At 53.6% G+C, this 23,002-nt stretch overlaps 1 protein-coding gene across 14 annotated transcripts in view; it reads left to right on the top strand.

Moving 5' to 3' along the window:
* Nucleotides 1-201: 201 nt before the first annotated feature.
* Nucleotides 202-23,002, top strand: part of PNPLA6 (patatin like domain 6, lysophospholipase) — a 62,549-nt gene continuing 39,748 nt past the window's right edge. For 2 of the 14 annotated variants that reach the window (XM_075902099.2, XM_075902097.2), the window contains exons 1-10: nucleotides 215-695; nucleotides 11,939-12,020; nucleotides 12,786-12,854; nucleotides 17,946-18,033; nucleotides 18,533-18,615; nucleotides 19,239-19,336; nucleotides 19,690-19,830; nucleotides 21,527-21,686; nucleotides 22,289-22,369; nucleotides 22,869-22,997. In XM_075902099.2, the coding sequence (XP_075758214.2) occupies nucleotides 11,982-12,020; nucleotides 12,786-12,854; nucleotides 17,946-18,033; nucleotides 18,533-18,615; nucleotides 19,239-19,336; nucleotides 19,690-19,830; nucleotides 21,527-21,686; nucleotides 22,289-22,369; nucleotides 22,869-22,997 (888 nt within the window). In that variant the 5' untranslated portion in view covers nucleotides 215-695; nucleotides 11,939-11,981. Of the gene's footprint in view, nucleotides 696-11,938; nucleotides 12,021-12,785; nucleotides 12,855-17,856; nucleotides 18,034-18,532; nucleotides 18,616-19,238; nucleotides 19,337-19,689; nucleotides 19,831-21,526; nucleotides 21,687-22,288; nucleotides 22,370-22,868; nucleotides 22,998-23,002 lie in introns of those variants that run through there. The other 12 variants (XM_075902110.2, XM_075902111.2, XM_075902105.2 and 9 more) reach the window with 12 other exon arrangements.

Here is a 23,002-nt window from a genome sequence, read left to right as displayed (position 1 = left end):
TTCAGGTAGCTAGACAAGTGTTTATCTTTGCTACAGCATGTCCTTCCCCCACCCCTACTGAGCAGCTCCCAGCAGAGCCCCTAGATAATAGCAGCTGGGCATCTCCCGGGAGCCTCAAGAGCCCTCCTAGCTATTTTGCCACCCAGGTGAAAAATGCTTTTGGTAACTCCCCCCAGCGTGCGGCTGTGTACAACCAGAACTGACCCTGGGCGGCCACTGGGAGCTGTACCAATATGAGCAGACCAAACCGACAGGCGAGGCTGCCTCCCTCCCCTGGAGGGTGCTGCCCCCTAGGGCTGGGGAGAGGCTCCCCGCTCCTGCTCCCTCACAGCAACCGCGTCCCCCAGACTCTGCCGCCGCCGCAGCAAGGGAGAAGGCGGGTCAAGCCTTTCCGGATAGGGCCTCCCCTGCCGCTCTCCAGACTGCAGCGGGGAGCGCGCTGCTCGTTTCCTCCCCCGGCGCCTCTCCCAAGATGGCGGCCGCATACAGGGGGAAGGGCGGCTCCTGTTTTGACTCTCCCAATATGGTGGCAGCGACCCCCCCAGGGCCGCGTCTTCAGTGACGCACTAAATGCGCCGTGGGAGCGGAGGGGCGGCAGCGAAGGAGGGAGCGTTTAAAGGGACCATGACCCAGCGGCTGCGGAGGCCGGAGTCGGGCAGGAGTCTACAGCAGGGCCGCTGAGGTGGGGGCGGGGGGTGAGTGCGCGATCCTAAAAGTGGGGGCATTGAAGGGGGGCGGGGCCCGGGAAAAGGCGCGGGAGTGTATGCCCAACGTGGGGCGGGGGTGAGGGTAAGTGGGCAGGGGCAGTAGGGGACTGAGGGAAAGCGCGTGGGGAGGGGTTAAGGGTAGTAGGGGGCTGGCAGTGTGGACAGTGCCAGGGTGGGGGAAGAAGTAGGAGGGAGCTGGCAAAGTGGGAAGTGCCGGGCAGTGGGGGGCAATATGGCCAGTGCCAGGGTGGGGGAAGGATATTAGGGGGCTGGTAGTGTGGCCAGTGCCAGGGTGGGGGAAGGATATTAGGGGGCTGGTAGTGTGGCCAGTGCCAGGGTGGGGGAAGGATATTAGGGGGCTGGTAGTGTGGCCAGTGCCAGGGTGGGGGAAGGATATTAGGGGCTGGTAGTGTGGCCAGTGATGGGGTGGGGGAAGGGGTAGGAGAGGGCTGGCAATGTGGGCAGGAAGCAAAGCATGTGGGCTGGGAGAAAGCAGTAGGGGACAGGCAGCAAGATGTGGAATGGGGCAAACAGTGGTAGGGGGCAGCATGTGGGGGAAGGCATTATGGGACTGGCAGTGGGGGAAGTGGTGGTAAGGGACTGGCAGTGCAGGCAGGAGCTAGCATGTAGGGTGGTGGGGCTGATGGTGTAGGCAGGGATTGGGATGGGGGGAAGAATGGTTGGGGGGCTGACAGTGCAGGCAGATAACGTGTGGGGCAGGAAGGGGTCATAGGGGACTGGCAGCACATTGGGTGGGAGAAGGGGCAGTAAATAGCCTGGAAATGGGGAGAGGACAGCAAGTGAAGTGGTGGAATGGGGGGGCCTGGCATTGTGAGCAGGGAGCAGTGGATGGGGTGGGTATGGGGGAGGGTATGTGGCTGAGGGTAGTGTATGCCTGCTTGTGCAATGAGTCAGTGGCTGTTTTACGTTCCTGAAGGCGCTGGTTGGTTTGGGGCGGAGTGAGACCGGCTGGCTGGTGGTGGACCCATTGGTGGGGTTGGTTGGCAGCTGCTATATGTTGGGGCAGTAGCCTGGGGCATTGGCAGTGGCTGACTGTGGGCAGGCAGTAATGAGAAATAGTTTTGTTGGGTGCAGTGCTAGGGGGTGCCTATGTAGCCAATTGGTGCTGCTTAGTTGCTGAGGCTACTGGTAGGTGGAATAGGCCCTGTGGGAGGCAGCGCTAGATGTGTCAGAGAGGAGGTGGGTGAAGGGCTGGGTGGGACAGAAGTAGGCTGGGGTAGGACTTTGGCCAGCAGGTGGGGCTGGCACTGCACCTGCCTGTCACTGGGGCAGAAGCAGGAGTCCAGGGGTTGCTGGTTCCCAGAATCATTAACTCAGCACCTGACAGTTGTGGAGCATGTGCTGCCATGCAGGATGGCCCCATCTCCCTCCCCTCCCTCATAACCCCTCCTCCCTGGGCTGCTGCTCCTATTAGCCCTGTAGCAGAATAACACTCAAGCCCTGCCTTGGGGCCTGTAGACCCAGCTCAGTGTGACTGTTGAACATGCCAGACTCTAAACAAGAATGCTTTAGAAGCTCCCTGACCCACTCCTAAGGGTGGAACAGCTCATCATCTGCCTCCTGTTGGGATCTCACAGCAGGAGAGGCCCCTGTCAAATTGTCCTTTTAGTCCCTGCTGATCTGGACTAGAGTGCTAATTTCTGGGGTGGCTGCTTCTGTTCCTCCTTCCTTGCGCCAGTGCTTGCTGTCAGAGGGCAGCACTATTGACAGCCTCTCTCATCCCATGAGGAGCCTGACTCATGATCAGGTGATGAAACCAACCTAGAGCAGACATGAGGGTGACTCCTTAATCCCACCATTCCTGGGAAGGAGAAGCTGGGTTGATCAGTGGGGCCGTTACTCTCCACCTGGGCCTGCAGCTGGACTCTGGCTCTGTGAACTTGCAGGTGGCTGGCATTGGTGCTGCTCTTCTAGCACTAGGTGACACAGCAGGCTTGGCTAGTGGCTCTGAAAGTGAAGGAGCAGCCTGGCCAGTTGGGAACTGGTCCATGATATCTCTGAGCCATGTGGCTCCCACTGTCATCTCTCAAACATGCTCACATGACCTAGGGATGTAATAATGTAATCGATTAACTGATAAGCAAAAGCTTATAGGTTAATGCTATAGACTAGATGCATTCCCCTCCCACCCAAGTAAAATTTTTAGCAGGCTGGCAAGCAGCCCGGCTGAGTCCTGGCATGTGATGGGTCCGGGACTATTAGGAGCCACTTCTGGCTTGCACTGGGTCTTCCCTCAGACCCCTCCAATCCCAAGCAGGGGCTGCTGCCACCCCATGCTACTGCCTCTGTATTGGAGGCAGCAGCATGGTGTGGCAGGGGGCTCCCCAGGTGTGGGACTGGAGTGCATTAGCTGCCAGCCCCACCCCCAGGAACTATAGAATAGTCGACTAACTGGTAAGAATTCATGAAGTTAATCGTCTATTCAATTAACTAATATTTAACATCCCTAGCATGACCTCTGTTCTGAGTTCTGCAAGTCTAGGAGAGTGTCAACCCCTTCTTCGCAGTGCTTCTGCTGCAGAAAACTAGAGTCCCTGGCATCACGGTGTGGCTGTTCCCCTCCCACCTGGAAGCTGATCCTCTATGCACGCTCCCTCAAATTTGTATTAGGCATGTTTAGTGGATAGTAAAACTGAGGCATGGAGGCAAAATGGCTCTCAAGGTTGCAGAGGAAGTTGGTGACAGAGCTAGGCATGGATACCTGGAGTTCTGGTCCCCTGCCCACCCGCTGTTCATAGAATCATAGAACTGGAAGGGATCTTGAGAGGTCATCAAGTCTAGTCCCTTGCACTCCTTGCAGGACCAAGCACCACCTAGACCATCCCTGATAGATGTTTATCTAACCCGGTCTTAAAAATCTCCAATGATGAAGATTCCACAATGTATTCCAGTGTTTAGCCACCCTGACAGAAGGAAGTTTTTCCTAGTATCCAGCCTAAACTTTTCTTGTGGCAATTTAAGCCCATTATATCTTGTCCTATCATCAGAGGTTAAGGTGAATAATTTATGTCTCCTCTTGTAACAGAGAAAAAAACAACAAATGGTCTGGTAGCACTTCATAAACTAACAAAACATGTAGATAGTATCATGCGCTTTTGTGGGCACAGCCCACTTCTTCAGCTTCAGATGACCGGAGTTATCTTGTAACAACCTTTTATGTACTAGAAAACTGTTATGTCCCTTTTGTCTTCTCTTTTCCAGACTAAACAAGCCCAGTATTTTCAATCTTCCTTCATAGGTCATGTTTTCTAAAACTTTAATACTTTTTGTTATTCTTGATGTAGGGTGGTTTTTTTTGTTGTTTTGTTTTTTGGAATTTGTCCAAATCTTTTCTGAAATGTGGCACCCAGAACTGGATGCAATACTCCAGTTGAGGCCTAATCAGTGCAGAGTAGAATTACTTCCCGTGTCTTGCTCACAACACTCCTTTTTATACATCCCAGAATGAGGTTTGCTAAATCATTGATGAAGATATTGAACAGTATTGAACCTACAACTGATCCCTGAGGCACCCCACTTGTTATGCCTTTTCAGCATGATTGTGGATCATTGATCACTACTATCTGTGAATGGTTATCCAACCAGTTTTGCACCCATCTTGTAGTATCTCTGTTTAGGTTCTATTTCCGTAGTTTATCATGCTGCCTGTATCATTTGGTTTGACCTACCTGGTTTCAGTGATGGCTTGGCTATTCACCTGTCTTTGTAGGAGCAATTTTAAAAAGCATAGTCGCCTTAAGAAGTGGATTGTGCCCATGAAAACTCATGATACCATCTACATGTTTTGTTAGTCTTTAAGGTTCTACTAGACTATTTGTTGTTTTTTAAGTTTTTTCTTGTTACAGACTAACTCTGTTACCCCTCTGAAGCTTTCGTAGGAGCCTCCCAGTCTGTGGGGCTCCTGCCTCCAGCCCCGTGCTGGGGCTGGCTGCTGGCTCCCAGCCCCACAGTAGGGCTGGGGCTGCCGTTGGCTCCTGGTCCTGCTGGAGCACCCCCTGCCCGTGGGGTGCCTGGGCCCTCCACTGACAGAGGCTGCTCCAGACGAGATTAGCCCCCAACTATGGTGGGCCCCCTGTGGGGCTGGAGCAGCCCACTGGCCCTGGCAGGTGAGGAGCTGCTCCAGCCCCCATTGGTTATTGGTTAACCTGAATTGGTAACCAGTTAACCTTTCACATCCCTGATGGGCATGCTGCCTTTTTCGGCTATACAAGAGCCGTTCCTGGTGTTTTCCATGCCATCCACCTTGCAGCATCTCTCAGCAGGAGTTCTGCTTCTAGATGGTACTGCTTTAACTGTTGCTGTAAGTCAGATGTTGGTTACTAACAGAGAGCATCTGGCAGTGCCAATGATTTGGCAAAGAACTGAAAAGAGAAAATAGCAAAATGAGTGCCAAGCTGGCTACCAGCAGTGCAGCTGGGAATACCAGGCTGGGCCTCCCCTTGCTACAGTTATGGAGGGTGGCAGATGCCATGCCTTCAGAAGCCTGTTTGTGTCCAGCTCCCCATTCTGTTGCTCCAGCTGCATGCCTGGCTGGCAGCACCTCTGGGGGTGCACTCAGGTTTCATCTCACAGTTGTCTTGTGGCTGATCCACCTAGCGTGGGGGCTGCTTCACTGGGGTGTTGAGTTCCCTGATGACCTCCAGACATTATCTAGCTGCCCTGTATTCTCTGAGCCTGAGAAGGAGGGTCAGCTCTTGTATCTGAAGGTACAGACCTTGTCACCTTGCTCCTGTGCACGCCTCACTACCTCTCAGTGGGCATCACCATCCTGTGCCGGGGTGAAGTCCCTCCATAAGCAGTTCTCCTCACAAGTAGCTGCACCCTACTTGCAGTCTCTGGTTCACATTTCTCAATTCACCAAATGTGCCACGTGTGGACACAGCCCTTAATTTGAGCAAAGGCTTGGACGATGCAGCTCTAGGCCATGCTATGATCGAAGGAATGCCATCTCATTATGGGGACTTGCACCAGCTGCTGGGCAAGTGGGGTCTGGTTTGATCTTTTCTTGTAGTTCCTGTAGTCCTAGACAGCAGCAGACCCAACCCTAATATATCTTTTTTGAGATGGGACGATTAGATCTACATGCAGTACAAAATATGGGCATATCATGGATTTATATAGAGCCCTCAGGATACTCTCTGTCTTATCTATCCTTTTCCTAATGGTTCCTGTCTATCACTGGGGTGTGAAGGGAATGCCATGTTGGCTCCTGTGTTTCTGAGTGTATGTCCATACTGCGGTGAAATCTACAACTGGCCTGGGTCTGCTGAGTTGGGCTTAAGGGCTATAAAATTGCAGTGTTGATACTTGAGCTAGGATAGAGTCAGGGTTCTAAGACCCTGCTAAGTGCAGGTCCTATGCTATGCTTTCTTGCAGGAGGTGGACTGTGTTAGGTGTGAATTCCCCAAATTTTGGGACTCCTCTTTGTCTTTTTGGATCCTCCACTGACATGGGTCAGTTCAGCCAGTCCTTAATGACCCATTCATTCCACTCCAGCCAGCATGACCTAACAGCTGCCATCCAGGGTCAGAACAAAGGTCAATCCAGCCCATATCCTGTCTTCCAGCATGCAGAGGTGCTGGAACTGGGAGTGCTGGGGATGCAGCAGAACTCCCTGGCCTGAAGTGGTTTCCATTATACACTGTGTTTACTATTTTGTTGAGTGGCTTTTCAGCACCCCTGCTATAAAAATTGTCAATGCCACTACAAGAGTGGCCGATGTCAGGTGCTTCAGAGAGAATGAACCCAGACAAAGCAATTTTGAGTAATCTTTTCCCGTCATTCAGTCTGAGATTCTGGCATGCAGTGGTTGATGGACACCCAGATGTAGGAGAAAGAAAGAGCCCGAAGCATGGGCCTGGTGCCTGAACCAAAGCAAGAATTATACTATGTGTAACAGACAGGCCTTGTCAAAAGCAGATGTTTGCCTGCAAAAGGCAGTGTCTCGGCACTAGCACTTCTAAAAGCACATGAAATATGTAAATACATTCCACCGGGACAGTACAAGGACACCCCAACTTAGTACATGATAAAATAGTTTGAAACAACGGGAGTGAAAGCTTTACAATGAGTGGTGAAGAGGAATGCTTTGGAGGAAAATACAAGGAGAGGTATCAAACGTGTTATTCATGTGTAAGATGATATGTAAGGCATGTATCATAGATTGTTTAGATACACCATTTCTATCTAGAAATGTTTGGGTACCTCAAGTTCCAGTCTTTTTAATCTCCCCTTATATGGAAGCTGTTCCATATCCTTAATCATTTTTGTTGTCCTTCTTTATATTCTTTTCAACCCTAATATATCTTTTCTGAGATGGGACACTTAGATCTGCATGCAGTATACAAAATGTGGACATATCATGGGTTTATTTAGAGACCTTATTATACCTTCTGTCTTACCTGTCCTTTTCTTATTGGTTCCTAATATTCTATTAGCTTGTATGACAGCTGTTGCACATTGAGTAGATACTTTCAGAGAACTATCCTCAGTGACTTCTGAGAACTCTTTCTTGAATGTCGAAGTCAGACACACAGGACTCACAGATTTGTCAGACTGCTCTGTTTATTAGCAAAGCCGCTCTGCTAATACACCCAGAAAATGTGAGTACCATGCAAGGCTCAAACCCCTTTGATTTATACAGTCAAAAGAAAGCCAACTTAACAAGATTAAAAGGTGGCAAAACTTCATATAATTAGTATGAGACTAGTCAAGTATCTTCATTTCCACATCAAGCACACAGCAATCTCCTGTCCATATCTCTCTGGCTACCTCAATTACTTTCTACCTAACACCTAATGTTCCTTTTCCTGTTATCCTAGGCTCACCTGGCTTCATTCTGATCTGCATACTTACAAACATAATCATCTCTTTCCTGTTGAAAGACAAACAGTATTCTTTTAACTTAGTATAATTCATTTTTGTCTCACAAAATAATTCTTTCTACTTTCACAATGATAACAGCTAATTTAAACCCTATCAGTTGGGATTGTTTTCCAATCTACATTACTTTGCAGTTAACTTTGAATTTCATCTGCCTTTTTCTTTTCCAGTCACCTAGTTTTGTGAGATCCCTTTGCAATTCTTCATAGTCTGCTTTGGACTGAACTGATTTGAGTATATTTACGGGAAGTCCCTGATTGACAAACAGGTTGCATTCATTTGTAAGTTGGTTGTTGGGAACTTGAAATGCATTTTCCCATAGAAACAATGTTATAAATTATATATGGTAGTTAGGGTCCCAGGCTAGCCCATAAAAGCCTATTTAACCCATAATGCAGCTGAAATAGTATATATTTACAAAGAAAAAAAATAGAAATAGTTTTTTAATTTAATCTTGAATACTGGTGCTTGAGGAAGGCTATGTTTAATTAGAAGAAGATGAGAGGTAGGTAGAGATTCTGAAGGGGACTTCTGGGCATCCTTTGGCTGCTACCCTCTATTGGCTCTGCACCAGCTCCGTTAGCTAGCCCAATCCCCCACCCTCCTCGCTTGCTTCCTTGCTGGCTTCACCCAGCCATTGTTCACCAGGCAAGTGTGGCAGGGAGGACTCCAGAGGAGCAGGAGGCAGCCAGACACTGGAAAGAAGACACTTCTCTTGAGCCACCATCTGCACAACCACCCCCTGCTCCCCAGAGGGTTGGGGCTTCCTTCCCCTAAGCAGAATATTCAGCTGCATAGGGCATCTGAAAATTTGGAGCAGCACAAGGCCTTAATGGCCACTCACCTCTTCCTATACCTGTTCTATGGCTCTGCATCATCTGGAAAGGATCTAATTAACTTAAAAGTGAAAAGATTTATTAGCAGAGCATTGAACCTCTGAAAGAGTCATTCAAGTGGCAATGAAGCCATTTAACAGGTTTTTGCCAACCCCAAGTATAGACTGTCAGTTTCTGAATTTACTGTTAGTTGACAGGACCTTAGTTTAAAATTTGCTTTAAAAATATTACATTTGTGTGTTGCTCAAGATTATAATATCACATCTCTTTAAAAAACTGCAATTCCTTGCCACCTCCTCCGAGGCTGCCATTGGGAATTAGGTGCTAATTTAATAATTCTGCATAGGGCCCCATAAATCCTAAGGATGCCACTGACTGAGGATGCAGCTGAGCTTTGTCTTTATGTGCGGAGGTTTGTTAGTTGGATGTTTGGAGCCTGAGGTGCTTTCCTGTAAATCATTTGCAGATTTTTGCCATTTCCCTGTTTACTCCTTTTTTCATATGGTTTATGAATATGTTGAACATCACTAGTCCTGGTACAGATTCCTGGGACACACCACTATTTACCTCTTTCAAGTGTGAATATTGGCCACTTATTCCTATTCTTTCTATCCTGTCTTTAAAGTTACTGATCCATGAGAGGACTTCCCTCTTACCTCATGACAGCTGACTTTGCTTAAGAGCCTATAGCAGGGGTCTCCAACCTTTTTAAGCACGAGATCACTTTTTGAACTTAAGTGCAATCCAGGATCTACCTCAAACCCAAATACCGTTGCCCCGCCTCCTTCATGCCCCTTCTACGAGGCCCTGCCCCTGCTCACTCCATCCTCCCATTCTCCCTCCCTTTCACCAGGCTGGGGCAGAGGGTTGGGGCACAGGCTCTGGACTTGGGCTAAGGGATTTGGAGTATGAAGAGGCTCTGAGCTGAGCCTGGGGCAGGGAGTTGGGGTGCAAGAGGGAGTTCGGGGTGCAGGTTCTGTAAGGGAGTTTGGGTCTGGGGGGCTCAGGGCAGGGGCTTGGGGTGTACAGGAGGGTACATGACTGGGACAGGGGTTCAAAGCTGGCTCCAGCTGGACACTGCTTACCACAGGTGTCTCCTGGTTGGTAGTGCAGTGGGGCCCTGGCCCTGCACCACTCTCAAAAGCATCCAGCAAACTCCTTCCATCCCAGGCCCTGACCTCCCTTCCTCCTGTTCTGTGGAGATAGAATACAGGGTGGAAGAAGGGGCACCCTGACATCAGCAATCCTCCTCTCCCTTCCCTGCTCTCTACGGGTATGTCTGGACTACATGGCTCTGTCGATGGAGCCATGTAAAATAGTTTACTCAGCATAGTCAAAGAAGCGGGGATTTAAATAATCCCCACTTCATTAAAATAAAAATGGCCACTGCACTGTGCTGACGATCAGCTGATCCGGCACAGCGCGGCTATCTAGACACCTTTGTCGACCTCTCTGGTATGCTTCCCTTATCGACTGCGCCATGTCTAGACCGCCTCGCTGTGCTGGATCAGCTGATCGTCAGCACAGCGCAGTGGCATTTTTATTTTAATGAAGTGGGGATTATTTAAATCCCCGCTTCTTTGACTATGCCGAGTAAACTATTTTACATGGCTCCGTTGACGGAGTCATGTAGTGTAGATGTACTCTACCAGCTGGAGGAAGCCCCAGAGGCACAAGGGTAACTGAGTGCCGTCCCTGAGAAAACGTGCTCTGAGACTGGAAGCCCAGACATGGGGAGGGTGTGTGAAGGAGGAGGTAGAACTTGCTGAAACCTGGGACCGCTGGGTTGGGCAAAGGAAGCCACTCTGGCTGGTGTGGGTGAGGTGGTTCAGTGGAGAGGGGTACATGGACTTTAGCCCCCCTGGGTAGGGAATGCAGTAGAGGTTGGTCTCTGCAGGCACCTGCTGTTCTGTCCTGGCTCTGCAGACCTGGGGGCTGCGCTTAGTGGGGTGCTGACTTGCTAACCCCATCTCCCCTCCAGCCTCTGTTGAAGATCAGGACAAAGTGTGACAGTTAGGCTGTGTCCAGACTCCATGCCTCCGTCGACGGAGGCATGTAGATTAGCCAGCTCGGAAGAGGGAAATGAAGCCGCGATTAAAATAATCGCGGCTTCATTTAAATTTAAATGGCTGCCCCGATCTGCCGATCAGCTGTTTGTCGGCAGATCGGGAGAGTCTGGACGCGATGCCCCGACAAAGAAGCCTTTCTTCATCGACACAGGTAAGCCTGGTTTCACGAGGCTTACCTGTGTCGATGAAGAAAGGCTTCTTTGTCGGGGCATCGCGTCCAGACTCTCCCGATCTGCCGACAAACAGCTGATCGGCAGATCGGGGCAGCCATTTAAATTTAAATGAAGCCGCGATTATTTTAATCGCGGCTTCATTTCCCTCTTCCGAGCTGGCTAATCTACATGCCTCCGTCGACGGAGGCATGGAGTCTGGACACAGCCTTAGTATTGCAGCTTTGAGTTCAATGTTGTGGCAGGCAAAAACTTTTCAGGAAACTGCAGAGAGGGTTGGGCAGGGACAGAGCTGGGTGAAGGAGGCACAGTGACCGCAGCTCTGCTGCATGGGCTGGGAGGAGCCTGAGCCACCCATCAGCACTATACCAGTTTGCAGAGCCTGGGTATTGTTCACGGCTATGGGTCTGCAGAGTGCCACTGCAGTACCATCCAGATCCTCAGTCTGGGGGTGAGTGGGCCCTGCTAGGTCTGGCTGCCTACCCCTGATGCTGAGGCTCTCCTTGAGTTCCCTCTTTGAGCACTAGAGGAAATAAGCTGAGGCTGAACTTTCTTGCACAATTTCCGGCAAGTGGGAAGGGGTGAGTTGGCTATGACAGTTTCAGTGACCCAGGCTGAATCTGTGCCCCTCTTTCACTGTTGGGCCCCTGTCTCTCAGCACCAACTGCCAGATGTATTGCTGGGGCACTATCCTGAAACATTTTCCTGCCTTTGATGTGGGGGAGGCATTGGGAGAGGGGCTGGGATGGAGTCTAGAGTCCAAGCTCCTTTTTCCCCCCAAATAGTAGCTGGCTTGGGCATGTGTTGGAGTCAAGTTAACTTCAGGGGAATGGCCTTCTGTAGAGGACTGGTGTTGACTGTAGCCCTTCGACTGCCTCTCCCACGTGCTCCCTGCCCAGCCAGAGCTGTGTGGGTATCCCCTCTGGCAGATGGTCAAGCAGCAATGCTTCTGCCCAAGGTGGGGGAGCCCTACAGGACCAGCTGCTCCACAGGTGTGTCTGCAGCTCAGTTCAGGGCCGTAGAGTGAGGATGAGGGAGGGAAGGGCCAGTGCCATGCTGCCCTGTGACCTGTGCTCCCCACCAAGAGGAGGGGACAGGCTGCCTTAAGGGTGTGTGTAGGGAAGAATGGGGCCCTCACTGAGGCAGGGAAGCTATGGGAGGGTGAGTAAGGATATCTATGGTGCTGTAGCAGCATGTGGTCAACCCTGGCTTCCTGCATAGGGCGCAGCATAAATATCTGTGTTTGTTCTCAGGCACCTTTCTGGGACGGGTCTGGAAGCAGGGCTGGCAGCAGACATGGGGCAGAGCGAGTCTGAGTCTCAGGATGAGCAGGAGGTAGGTGCTGTCTAGTTCTCTGCTGCCCAGCGATCACTGAACATAAGAACGGCTGTATGGAGTTAGACCAAAGTCTGTCTAGCCCAGTATCCTGTCTTTGAACAGTGGCCAATACTAGGTGCCCCAGAGGGAGTGAACGGAACAGGTAACCATCAAGTGATCCCTCCCCTGTCATCCATTCCCAGCCTCTGACAAACAGAGACTGTTGACACCGTTCCTACCCACCCTGGTTAATAAATTTATCTAACTCTTTTTTTGACCCCCGTTAAAGTCCTGGTCTTCATAACATCCACTGCAGTGCGGAGTTCCCAGCCTCTCAACCCATTATTCCCCCCAGCAGAGAGCTTCCCTGGTGGTGCTGTCAGCTGGCAGGGTGGGTCTCATCAGGTCCTTGTCCAGTCAGCACCGTCTCCTGGGACCACTTCCTTAGTGCAGAGCACTTGTCTGGCATCCTACTCAGAGTCTTCCACAGGACCCAGCAGGGCATCCCCTACCTCTGAGTTGGGAATATTAAATCTAGCACCCAGGCGATGTTCGGCTCCCAGAATCCCCTGTCTCCCATGAGGACTAGTGGGTCTGGCAGGAGCCTTTCCAGCACCCCTCTGCGATGTGTCTGCTGGGGCAGGTGTTGTCTGCTGGGGCCTGCCCTGTTATGTGTCCCTTGAACATCTATCTGCCTCACTCCAGAGGTGGCTGCATTTCAGTAGGGAGCCAGGCAATCTGCCAGCTGGTGCTGAAGCTCTGTCTGCATCTCTCCTCGTGCAGGATGCAGCACTCACAGACATGTTGCCCAGTCTTAAGGTCTTTGTGGAGGATCAGCTCCAGACCAGCATGGTGAGGAGGGGCAGTGGGGGGTTTATGCCTGGGGTGTGGGACCAGGTAGGGTGTCTCCAGGAGGGGTTGTGTTTCTGGGGGAGCTGGAGCAGTGTTGTGGTCTGGCCAGATGGCACAGCCCACAGGCCGTAGCCCAAGGCAGCCCATTTCCTAGCAGGCTGGGAGGCTCTGGTTCTTGTCCTGGAGTGTGCTGGTATCTTTGGGGCTCAGCCATGCCTGGGCAAGTCTTGGCTGGTTAGTGGAGGGGCTGATAGGATCAGACACTAGTCTTGGGGCTGGGGAAGAATTTCCCCTGGTTTGAACGGGGAGGAGCCCACTGGCTTCCAATTCCTTTTGTACTCTGTGTGGCGGCTGTCCCGTCCCTCTGAACGTAGGGCTGGGGGTAGTCACTAGTTATGGTGACCGTATTTTCTGAACCAAAATTAGGGACACATTGGCCATGCCCCTGACCTCCCTTGTGGCAGGGGAAATGGCTAATGGAGTTCCACCCCTGGAAGTAGTACTCCCGGGGTCAAGATGGACATGTGACCAGAAGTAAAAGATGTATGACCCCTCCCCCCAAGAACTCCTTCCATTGTTGTCCTACCAAAAGGGATGGGTTTGGCCTCCACAGGACCTCCCATGCAATTGCATTAACCCAGTTTGCACTGAATTAACTTGGGGGGGGGGGGGGAAGGCTGGGGAAAGTGTTCCCTCTAAGATTTTCCTCCCACGAGCAGAGTGAATTTTGTCTTGTGCAGCAGTATTGAGTTCATGTGCGCTTGTTTGGATGTGCCATTGTGGCACCTCAGCTATTAATAAATATCTTGTAAATCTCTCTCATTTCCCTCTGCTGCCATGTCTCCCTCTCTCTCCTCGCCCCATCTGCTCCCCTGGTGCCTTCTGCCCCCCACCCCTCATCCTCCTCTGCTGTCCTGGCTCCTGTCTTTCTCACTCCCCTCAGTCCTTTGGGGACCTGCTCCCCCTCCTGTGCACCAGCCCTTCTCTGCCCCCCATGTCCACTCCTCCTCTCTGATCATTTGTAGCTATCCCTCCCCATCCCCTCTCCTAACACCTCCCACTACCCACCTGCCCTGCCTTTCTCCTCTGTCCTCTAGTGCCTGTCCCTCCCCTCCACTTGTCTCCCCATCTGCTTCACCCCCACAATCCCCTGGCACCTTCATCTTCCCTTACCCCTGCACCTTCCCTCACTGCCCCTGCCCTCCTGGCCCTCTTTCTCCTTGGTGCCTACCCCCTCACCACTCTCTGTCCCAGTTCCCCTCTTGCCCCTCAAGTGCCTTCACAAATAACTTGCTCCATCCCCTGCCTTCCTCATGCCCACCTCTCCTTTCAATCCCTCTTCTCCTGGCATCCACTCCCCCCACTCCTCTTCCTTCCTCTTGCCCCCATTGTCCCTCCCCTCTCCCAGCATCACCCTGTCCCCTCCCTTCTGCCACCCCCACTGACACCTTCCCTCCAATCCCCCTCCTGCCCTTTTCCTCATTGTCTCCTCTTGACCCCCTGGCATTTGTCTCTCCTCCACCCTGCCTCTTGGTGCCTTCCCCTTTCTTCTGCCCTGCCCCCTCCCACTCTCCTCAGCACAAGCACCTTCCACTCCTCACCCCACCTTCCCTTTAGTTCTCCCCCTACTCCTTCCCTCACCTTCTGCCTTCAACATGGAAAGCAGTTTGTGGGGCTGGATCTGGGCTGCAACTCAATTTTTATTACCATGGTCTGGCCCCAGAAACCCCTGCAGCCCTGGTCCCAGCTGCTCCCAGGGTGGGATCGCGTGCCGCGACTGGAGCAGAGACCACCTGCAGTGCTATTTTTAGTACCACAGTCCTGATCCTCCGCAGGCTGCCCAGCTCCAGCTGGAGTCAAGCAGCAGCCGCACGAGGCCCATTCCAGTGAAGCTGCCCTGGCTGGAACGTGCCTTGTGCAGCTGCCACTCTATTCCGGCTGGAGCTGAGCTGCCCATGGGGACCCAGACCACAGTACTCAAAATAGCACCATAGGCGGCCTCTGCTGTAGTCCCAGCACCTACTGAGCCCAACCCTGCAGTGGCCCAGCTGAGCTCCACGTGGCTCCTGCTGGGGCTCCAAGGTGGCCCGGAGGAGGAGGAGGAGGCGCTGCTGCCAAACCAAGACCCCATGCAGCAGAGGCGGTCCCGCAGGTGGAGGGTGGGGAGGGGGACAGAAAGGGGCCACAAGGCACCGGAAACTGGCCCAGCTGCCCTACCTGCCCTGCTGAGGGAGATGGGGAGAAAGAAGGCTGCTGTGCCATGCTAGGAGCAATGGCATGGTGCCATTTCTTGCTTCTTCCTACAAGCTGGTGTCTCCATCAAATAATGTTTGGCAGGGCTTTCTGGGACATTTCACTACTTGATGGGGCACCGGGACAGAGTATTTAAATTCGGGACTGTCCTGGAAAAATCGGGACAAATGGTCAGCATATCACTAGCCAAAGGACAGGCTGGGAAGGATTCTCCCTGCTGCCTCAGCACCTGATGTGGGGCAGTCCAGTTGGTGCCCTGCAGTGGCCGTTGCAGTCCCAGCCAGGTGCTTGGCTGGTATTGTATTGCATGCATGGACTGGCTGTCACTGATTCACCCAATCTGTGCTGTGCCATGCCCTTTGCCTAGCCTCCAGGGGTCACCCCTGTCATGTGCCAAATCCCAAGGGGTCACACAGCCTTAGCACCTCTGGGTCTGGACCTCTGGGCTCCAGCACCCCCTGCTGCTCACAATGAGCTCGTATTTGTGAGGACTTTTCCCTGTCAGGGATCGCTGCATCGGCCATAACCTGCAGTGACGCTGCACAGCCTTTTCAGAGAGGGAGTCACCAGTCACCTTCACTCTGGACTCAGGGACCCTTAGGGTAGCACGACACAGGTGAACATGGATCAGAGTGTGCAGATGAGAGCCAGAGCTCTGTCACAATCTGATCCTTTGACCTCTATTGTCCCCACTTGGAGTCTGTGCTCCCAGTAGCATCCTGCAGCCATCTCGCCCCCTGCCTTCCCTTGTTCTCCAGCCAGGCTGTGTGCCTGTGCCCATCCTGCCTTAACTCTGAATGACTCAGTCTTTGGGGTTCCTGTTGTTTCTTCGGGATCCTCCAGCACAGTGGCAGGTGTGACAAAATGGGGATTTTTTTGTAATATTTTTGAGTCCAGTGTGTTTCACTTTCCCCTATATTTCGCATGGCTACCCAGTGGGGGGAAAGGATTGTTTGCTCCCAAGGCAGACTGAGACGTGGGGGTAGCGGGGAGGTGTCCTTGCTGTCCAAGTGCACTGAAATGGTCCTCAGAAAGGACTGGCTGATGCCGACCCATCAGTGGAAAACCCCAGTCACCAAGACATTGATACCTGACAACCAGCACTTGGCTGGTCCTTCTCGGCAGGGAACTCCAGCAGAGGCCAGGGTATGAGACCAAAGGAGGAGGTGGGAAGAATAGAGCGCTCTGCTGGAAGAGGCTGGGAGCTCTCACTGCTTGGCCCAAGAACAGCAGTCAGAGGCTGCAGGCATTGGCATTGCTCTGGGCTGCCTGTGCTTCATGGGAACCGGAGTACTTCCCCCTGCTGGGTTCCAGCTGCCTGATAAACCCATCTATGCAACTGTCTCTGGTGCACTGGTTCCTGGGAAGGGTGTGCTCTGCCTGGGTTCCCTCGGGAGTGCTCACTAAGCAGAGCTCGTGAGGTAAAGCTGGAGTGCTGCTCTCTGTTGTGTGTGGGCAGCTGAGGTGACGTGTAGGGGAGAGGCATGGCCTGCAGCCTCATGGGCTGCAGAATGGCCTCGCCATCACTTTCTATGCCAGGGGTGGGCAAAAGGGCCTCTGCGGGCTGGATTTGGCCCATAGAGGCCCTGCTGCTCCCCCGCCCCCTGGCCTATTAGGGTCTGGGGGCAAGGAAGTGCCCGAAGCCTCCTCCCTCCAGGAGTACATGGAGCTTTGAAGCTGCTCTCAAGGCAGGGGGGAGAGCGGAGGAGGCATCACGTGCTCCCCCGCCCCCACACCCTGATTGGCCTGGGGGCAGGGGAGCGTGCCAACCCTTTTGCAGGGCATGGGTGCCTAGTGGGAACCAGGGTCAAAGGGTCTGCCCCACCCCCAGACCATTCATGGTCTGGGGGTGGGGTAGCCCTGCCCCTTCCGGGTTGTCCCAGGGCTATTTCAAAAAATTTTAAGTGACCCCCTGAGCAATAATTATTGTCCACCCTTGCTCTTTGCCTTTTTCAGTGCATTGCAGACCAAGTTCCCAGCTCAGAGCCGGCCCCCATGATCAGCTCCACCTTTGACCACAGGCTCCTGGTCCTGTCCAGCTTTTAACTGCAGGATCCCAGCCTTGCAAACTCTATTCCTGGCTTTGGGATGGGCTCTGTGATGTTGGACAAGGTAGCTGGGGCCAGGTCTGAGGGCTGTTGATGCAGTCCCTGTGCACACGTGCCCATGCAGTTGCAGGAGTCTAAATGCCAAGGCTGCCCTCTTTCTCTGAGGGCAGGATCCCCATCTCGCTCCCAGCTGGGCACTGTGGCTTGCAAAGAGCTTGGAGCCCCTCACAGCCATGCTGCTGGAGCAGGGCAAGCTGCCTACTGCTGGGAGGAGACTTACCCTTGGAACCAGCCTTGGAGAGCATCTCTTGAGGCCCCCAGGATTTCTACCAGGCAGAGGTGATGCTTTTCTCTCCCTCGTAGCAGGTTCTGGTGTGACGCCAGTAGAAATCAGGGGAGCACATGACCTGCACATGTGTCCCTCCCCTCATATCTCCCCTGGGGTGGGCACATTGAAGGGGTTCCTTCAAGAGAGTGATCCAAAGCTGGGGGCCTAGCATCAGTCCTGTGGCTCCCTGACAATCAGATCAGCTCAGTTCATGTGAATGATGCTGGTCTCCAGGCAGATGGCTTGTTGAGTCCAACATCTTGTGCCTTCTATGTCCAACTCGTTGTGTAGCAGGACCAAGCCCATCGGGAAACTGCACATTCTGCTCTAAAAATATTGCCTGCATTTCCACATTCACACCATCGCTCCACAGGGCAAGGTCTCCTCGTATCTGCCCCATGCAGTCCCCCATAGCCTGCCTGGAAGCCTGGCTTGGAACATGCCTCTTCCCACTTCCCACAGGTGGTGGGTGTCATGATTGGCATTGGTGTTTCCATGCTACTCATCTCCACGTTGATCCTGGTGCTGGTCCGCAGGCTGCGCCTCAAGAGTAAGTGCCTGTCAATGCAGGGAGCAGATCTGAGCCCTGTCCCACCAGGGCTCTGGCACGTTGCTGCCTGTCAGGCCACCTTGGGCCCAGTGTCCACATACCTGTACATGCACTGAGACTGTGATAGCGGGAGCAGGGTTGGCAGCCAGGATTCCAGGGTTCTCTCCCTCTCACTCACTGCCTGGGCAAGCCTCTTCCTGTTCCCTGCCTCAGTTTCCCCATATACAAAGAAATTGTGAGGGGTATTTTGGGACTGGTTGGGAAGGGCATAAAACTTCTGTGGTTCTTTAGAGGCAGCCCAGCTTCCTGTGGCTGGCACGGGGTGGACAAGGCAGGACTCTGCCATCTGTACTTCAGGGCCTCTGCTCCTCTCCCTGGGCTGGGAGTTGGGTTGCAAGCAGGAATTCTGATTGATGGGGAAGAGGGCAGACTCCAGCCCTTGCTGGGGTGGGGCCCCATGCTCCCTGCATGGGCAACCTTGTGTGTCTGTCTCTCTCAGAGGTTCAGACTCAGGAGACACCCAAGTACCGATTCCGCAAGCGGGACAAAGTGCTGTTCTACGGGCGCAAGATCATGCGCAAGGTAAGGGGATAGGGCAGAGTGGCCCTCGTCCTCCAGTCCAGGCTGGAGAGTGGTGATGACTCTGGCCGCTCTGCTGTGATGCTCCAGTCCCTATCCCCTGCCTGTTTGCAAGCCTGGCCTTGGCCCAGCTGAAGGGTGGTTCTGGGCGAGAAGAGTCCATGCTCAGCCAACCATGTGCTGCTAGCGAGCCAGGTAGGAGACAGTGCGGCTGGCCCTGCTAGGATAAGAACGGCCATACTAGGTCAGACCGAAGGTCCATTCTACCCGGTATCCTGTCTGCCGACAGTGGCCAATACCAGGTGCCCCAGAGAGAGGGATCATAACAGATAATCCTCATGTGATCCCTCCCCTGTCACCCACCTCCAGAGAAACAGAGGCTAAGGACACCATTCCTACCTATTCTGGCTAATAGCCTGGATGCCATATGCCTGTCTATTTGCCCACAATGGGGAGTCTTCATGCAACTGGCCTTCTCCTGCATGTCACTCCACCCCAGCGCCAGCCCTTTCACCTCTCAGGCCTGGTTTCCTGCCACCCTGAATCCTCAAGGCAGCCAGATAAGGGGTTTGGGCCATAAGTTGTCTGGGGGAGCAGTTGATGACTTATCTGGACTGTCTCTGCAGGTGTCCCAATCCACCTCCTCCCTTGTGGACACGACCATCTGCAGCACCTCCCGTCCTCGCATGAAGAAGAAGCTCAAGATGCTGAACATTGCCAAAAAGTAAGTGACTTCACTCACCCTCCATGGTGTGAGGCAAGTGGGGCTGGCCCAGCCCTGCTCCCAAAGGTGGTGGAAGCTCCCATGTTCCCAGCCCTGCTGCAAAAGTGAGTAGCATGCTTGCTCCCAGCCATTAGCACTAGCTGATTTGCTCTGCAAAGCAGCTACACCCCAACCCAGACACTGGCCTATGGTACGGAACTGCTCAGTTCCCTGGGTGGCATGAGCGAGCGCTAAGGCTCAGGAAGGAGTTCTGCCTCTTTGATGCATGACGCATATTCTCTCCTGCCCAGTTGTGTTGGAGAAGTCCTGTGGTTATCCCCATCTATCCCTTCCCTTACTGTCCCTGTGCCCAGGATCCTGCGCATCAAGAAGGAACTGCCCATCCTGCAACTGAAGGAGCCGCCACCCTCAGTGCTGGAAGCAGACCTGACAGAGTTTGATGTGGCCAACTCCCACTTGCCCTCTGAGGTGCTGTACATGCTGAAGAACGTACGGTGAGTGCTCCCATCACCAGGGCCTCAGCCTAGATTCAGCTGCAGTCATGTTTCCCCCTCCCCCTATGAGCAAGCTTGAGCTAGAGTGGACACCTGAATAGGAGAGTCGAAATGATCCTGGGCCCATGACGTGGCCAGCTGGCCGTGTATGGAGCTCTCTGTCTGACTGATTCCCCAGCAAAGTCCTGGGAAAACCCACAGATGATAACTTTGCTGTGGGCCTGTCAGGCCATCTAGTCCAGGGGGCCTCCACCTTTCTTCATTTGCAGACCCCTTAGAAATTTGTGTACGCAGCTGAACTCTCCTTGAGCCATTTTTAGCCTGTCTTTTGCAGACCTCTCAGGCAGAGTCTGTGGGCCTGTGGTTCACTGGTTGAGAACCACTGTTCTAAGTGGTGAGGCTCCAGCCCAGGCCAACCATCGATAGGAGAGCTGTCAAGAATGCTCTGGAATCGTGGCTCTGTTCTCCAGTAGGGGGCTCTCTTCCCTTTTGGCTGATAGGGAGCCAGTACCCCTCACCCCCAAGGTGCTGGAAGGTTAGTGGAAGCACCCTCTGTCAGGTGAGAGCAGATGCTGCGTGCTGGTCTTTGCAGGCTCAGGGTGACCCCCAGCAGTGCTAGTACTGGCTGAGTCTTAGCAGTGTGGCTGTGGGGTTATTGCATCAGGCATACTCTCCCCAGAGGCAGCTGTGTTTGGGGTCAGGGAGAGATTTCTGCCCCGGGGGTGGGGTGACAGCCTGTGGGTACTGGGATCCTGGAGCAGAGTAGTGTCAATGGGGGCTCCCTCTCCCACATACACACTTTGGGTATGTCTACACTACCCTCCTAGTTCGAACTAGGAGGGTAATGTAGGCATACCGCACTTGCAAATGAAGCCCGGGATTTGAATTTCCCGGGCTTCATTTGCATAAGCTGGGCGCCGCCATTTTTAAATCCCGGCTCGTTTGAACCCTGTGCCGCGCGGCTACACGCGGCACGGACTAGGTAGTTCGGACTAGGCTTCCTAGTCTGAACTACCATTACTCCTCATTCCACGAGGAGTAACGGTAGTTCGGACTAGGAAGCCTAGTCCGAACTACCTAGTCCGTGCCGCATGTAGCCACGTGGCACGTGGTTCGAACGAGCCGGGATTTAAAAATGGCGGCGCCCGGCTTATGCAAATGAAGCCCGGGAAATTCAAATCCCGGGCTTCATTTGCAAGTGCGGTATGCCTACATTACCCTCCTAGTTCGAACTAGGAGGGTAGTGTAGATATACCCAGAGAGAGAGGTGAGGGGGACAAGCCTTCCCAGTCAAGTGGCCAGTGGCCTGAGAAGAGTTCTCCAGGGTGGATCTGTGGGGTCCTTGATGGGAACTGCTGGGCTTCTCCCTTGCGGGGGGGTGAGGAGGGTGGGCATCAGGGCTTGGCCCATCTTCTCTGAGCATTGGGAGGGATGGGTGTGCTGGGAAGCCCAGCCCTTTGGACCAGGATGCCATGTGTCAGACTCAGGGCCTCAGAGGTACAGGAGCCTCGCCAGGCACCTGCTGGGCATCTCTCTCTGAGCAGGGCTCTTGCTTAGACAGTCCCGGTGAGTGGGACTGAGCAGGAGCTCAGCTGGACCCCAAGGGCTCCTGATAACCTGAGTCCCAAGTCCCTGCCATAAGTTGCTGGAGGCTTTGCTCCCCATGTTGCCCACTGTGACCTACCTTTCCTTGCAGGGTGCTGGGCCATTTTGAGAAGCCACTGTTCTTGGAGCTCTGCAAGCATATGATCTTCCAGCAGTTCCAGCAGGGCGAGTACATCTTCCGGCCCGGCCAGCCCGATACCAGCATCTATGTGGTGCAGGATGGCAAGCTGGAACTCTTCCTGACCCAGCAGGTGAGGGGGACACGTCCCAGTCCATCCTGCCAGGTTGTCTGCAGGAGGCACCTCTCTGCCCAGCAGCCAGCAGCAACCTGTCCTGGTCCCAGTACTCTGAACCTCTTGGCTGGGTGTTTGCTGTACCTGGGGGCACATGGGATGCAATGGCAGAGGCCAGAAGCCCTGCCTTTCAGGACCGCTGTGGCTGTCAGCATGGAAGTTCCCCACGGGCTGCCTCCTAGGGAGAGGCTCATAGTCATAGAATCCTAGGGCTGGAAGAGACCTCAGGAGTCATCGAGCCTAACCCCCTGCCCAACGCAGGACCAATCCCAACTAAATCAACCCGGCCAGGGCTTTGTCAAGCTGGGACTTAAACACCTCTAGGGATGGAGATTCCACCCCCTCCCTAGGGAACCCATCCCAGTGCTTTCCCCAGCCTCCTAGGAAAATAGATTTTCCTAATACCCAACCTAGACCTCTCCCACTGCAACTTGAGACTGCTGCCTCTTTTTCTGCCATGGAGCAGGCTTCCCCAGAGCCTGGTGCCAAGTGAGTTCTGGTGGCAGGAATGATGAGGGTGGGCAATGGGACCCCCTAAGGAGGGTGTTGCTGTGTTGCAGGATGGGAAGGAGACCCTGGTGAAAGAGGTGTTCCCTGGGGACAGCGTGCACAGCCTGCTCAGCATTCTTGATGTCATCACGGTACAAGCCTTGCCCCTCCACCTCCTGTGGGCCAGCTGGCCCCATCCCAACCACCATGAATAATGCAGCCCTGGGCTCCCCCTGGTCGTACTCATGCCCCCATCCCACCCTGCAAGCCCCTGCTCTCCTAACCCTATGAAGGGGGCCTATGTGAGGGGTGTGCACTGAACCCACCATGATGGATTTGCTGCCTGGGTCCCAGGTGCTGAGTTGCCACCATTACCTTGCCATGTGCTTGCCACCTTGCCCACACAAAGTCTAGAAGAGACTGATCTTCCGTCTACAAGGCCTGGATCTGGGCTGTGACTGGCTGCTGTGCTGGGGTGGATGTGGCCATAGGCTGTTGGTTGGCTCTTTTTGGCCTGAAGCCATGGGGCAGCCCTTTGGGCACCTGGCTATCCTTGGCAACGTCCCCAGTGGTAGGCTGCTCTATCCACAGGAGAAGGAGAGAGCACCCCAGCCTTGGGCAGGGACCCATGGGCTCCTGCTTCTCACACAGGGGCACCAGCGGCCTTACCGGACGGTGTCTGCACGGGCAGGCGAGGACTCCACGGTGCTGCGGCTTCCGGTTGAGGCCTTCTCTGCCGTCTTCGAGAAATACCCTGAGAGCCTGGTGCGGGTGGTGCAGGTGAG

Source organism: Pelodiscus sinensis, chromosome 31, assembly GCF_052426305.1.
Source record: "Pelodiscus sinensis isolate ZL-2025 chromosome 31, ASM5242630v1, whole genome shotgun sequence".
NCBI classification, from domain to species: domain Eukaryota; kingdom Metazoa; phylum Chordata; order Testudines; family Trionychidae; genus Pelodiscus; species Pelodiscus sinensis.
Note: the sequence above shows the minus strand (reverse complement) of the source record. Positions and strands in the feature narration are given on the sequence as shown.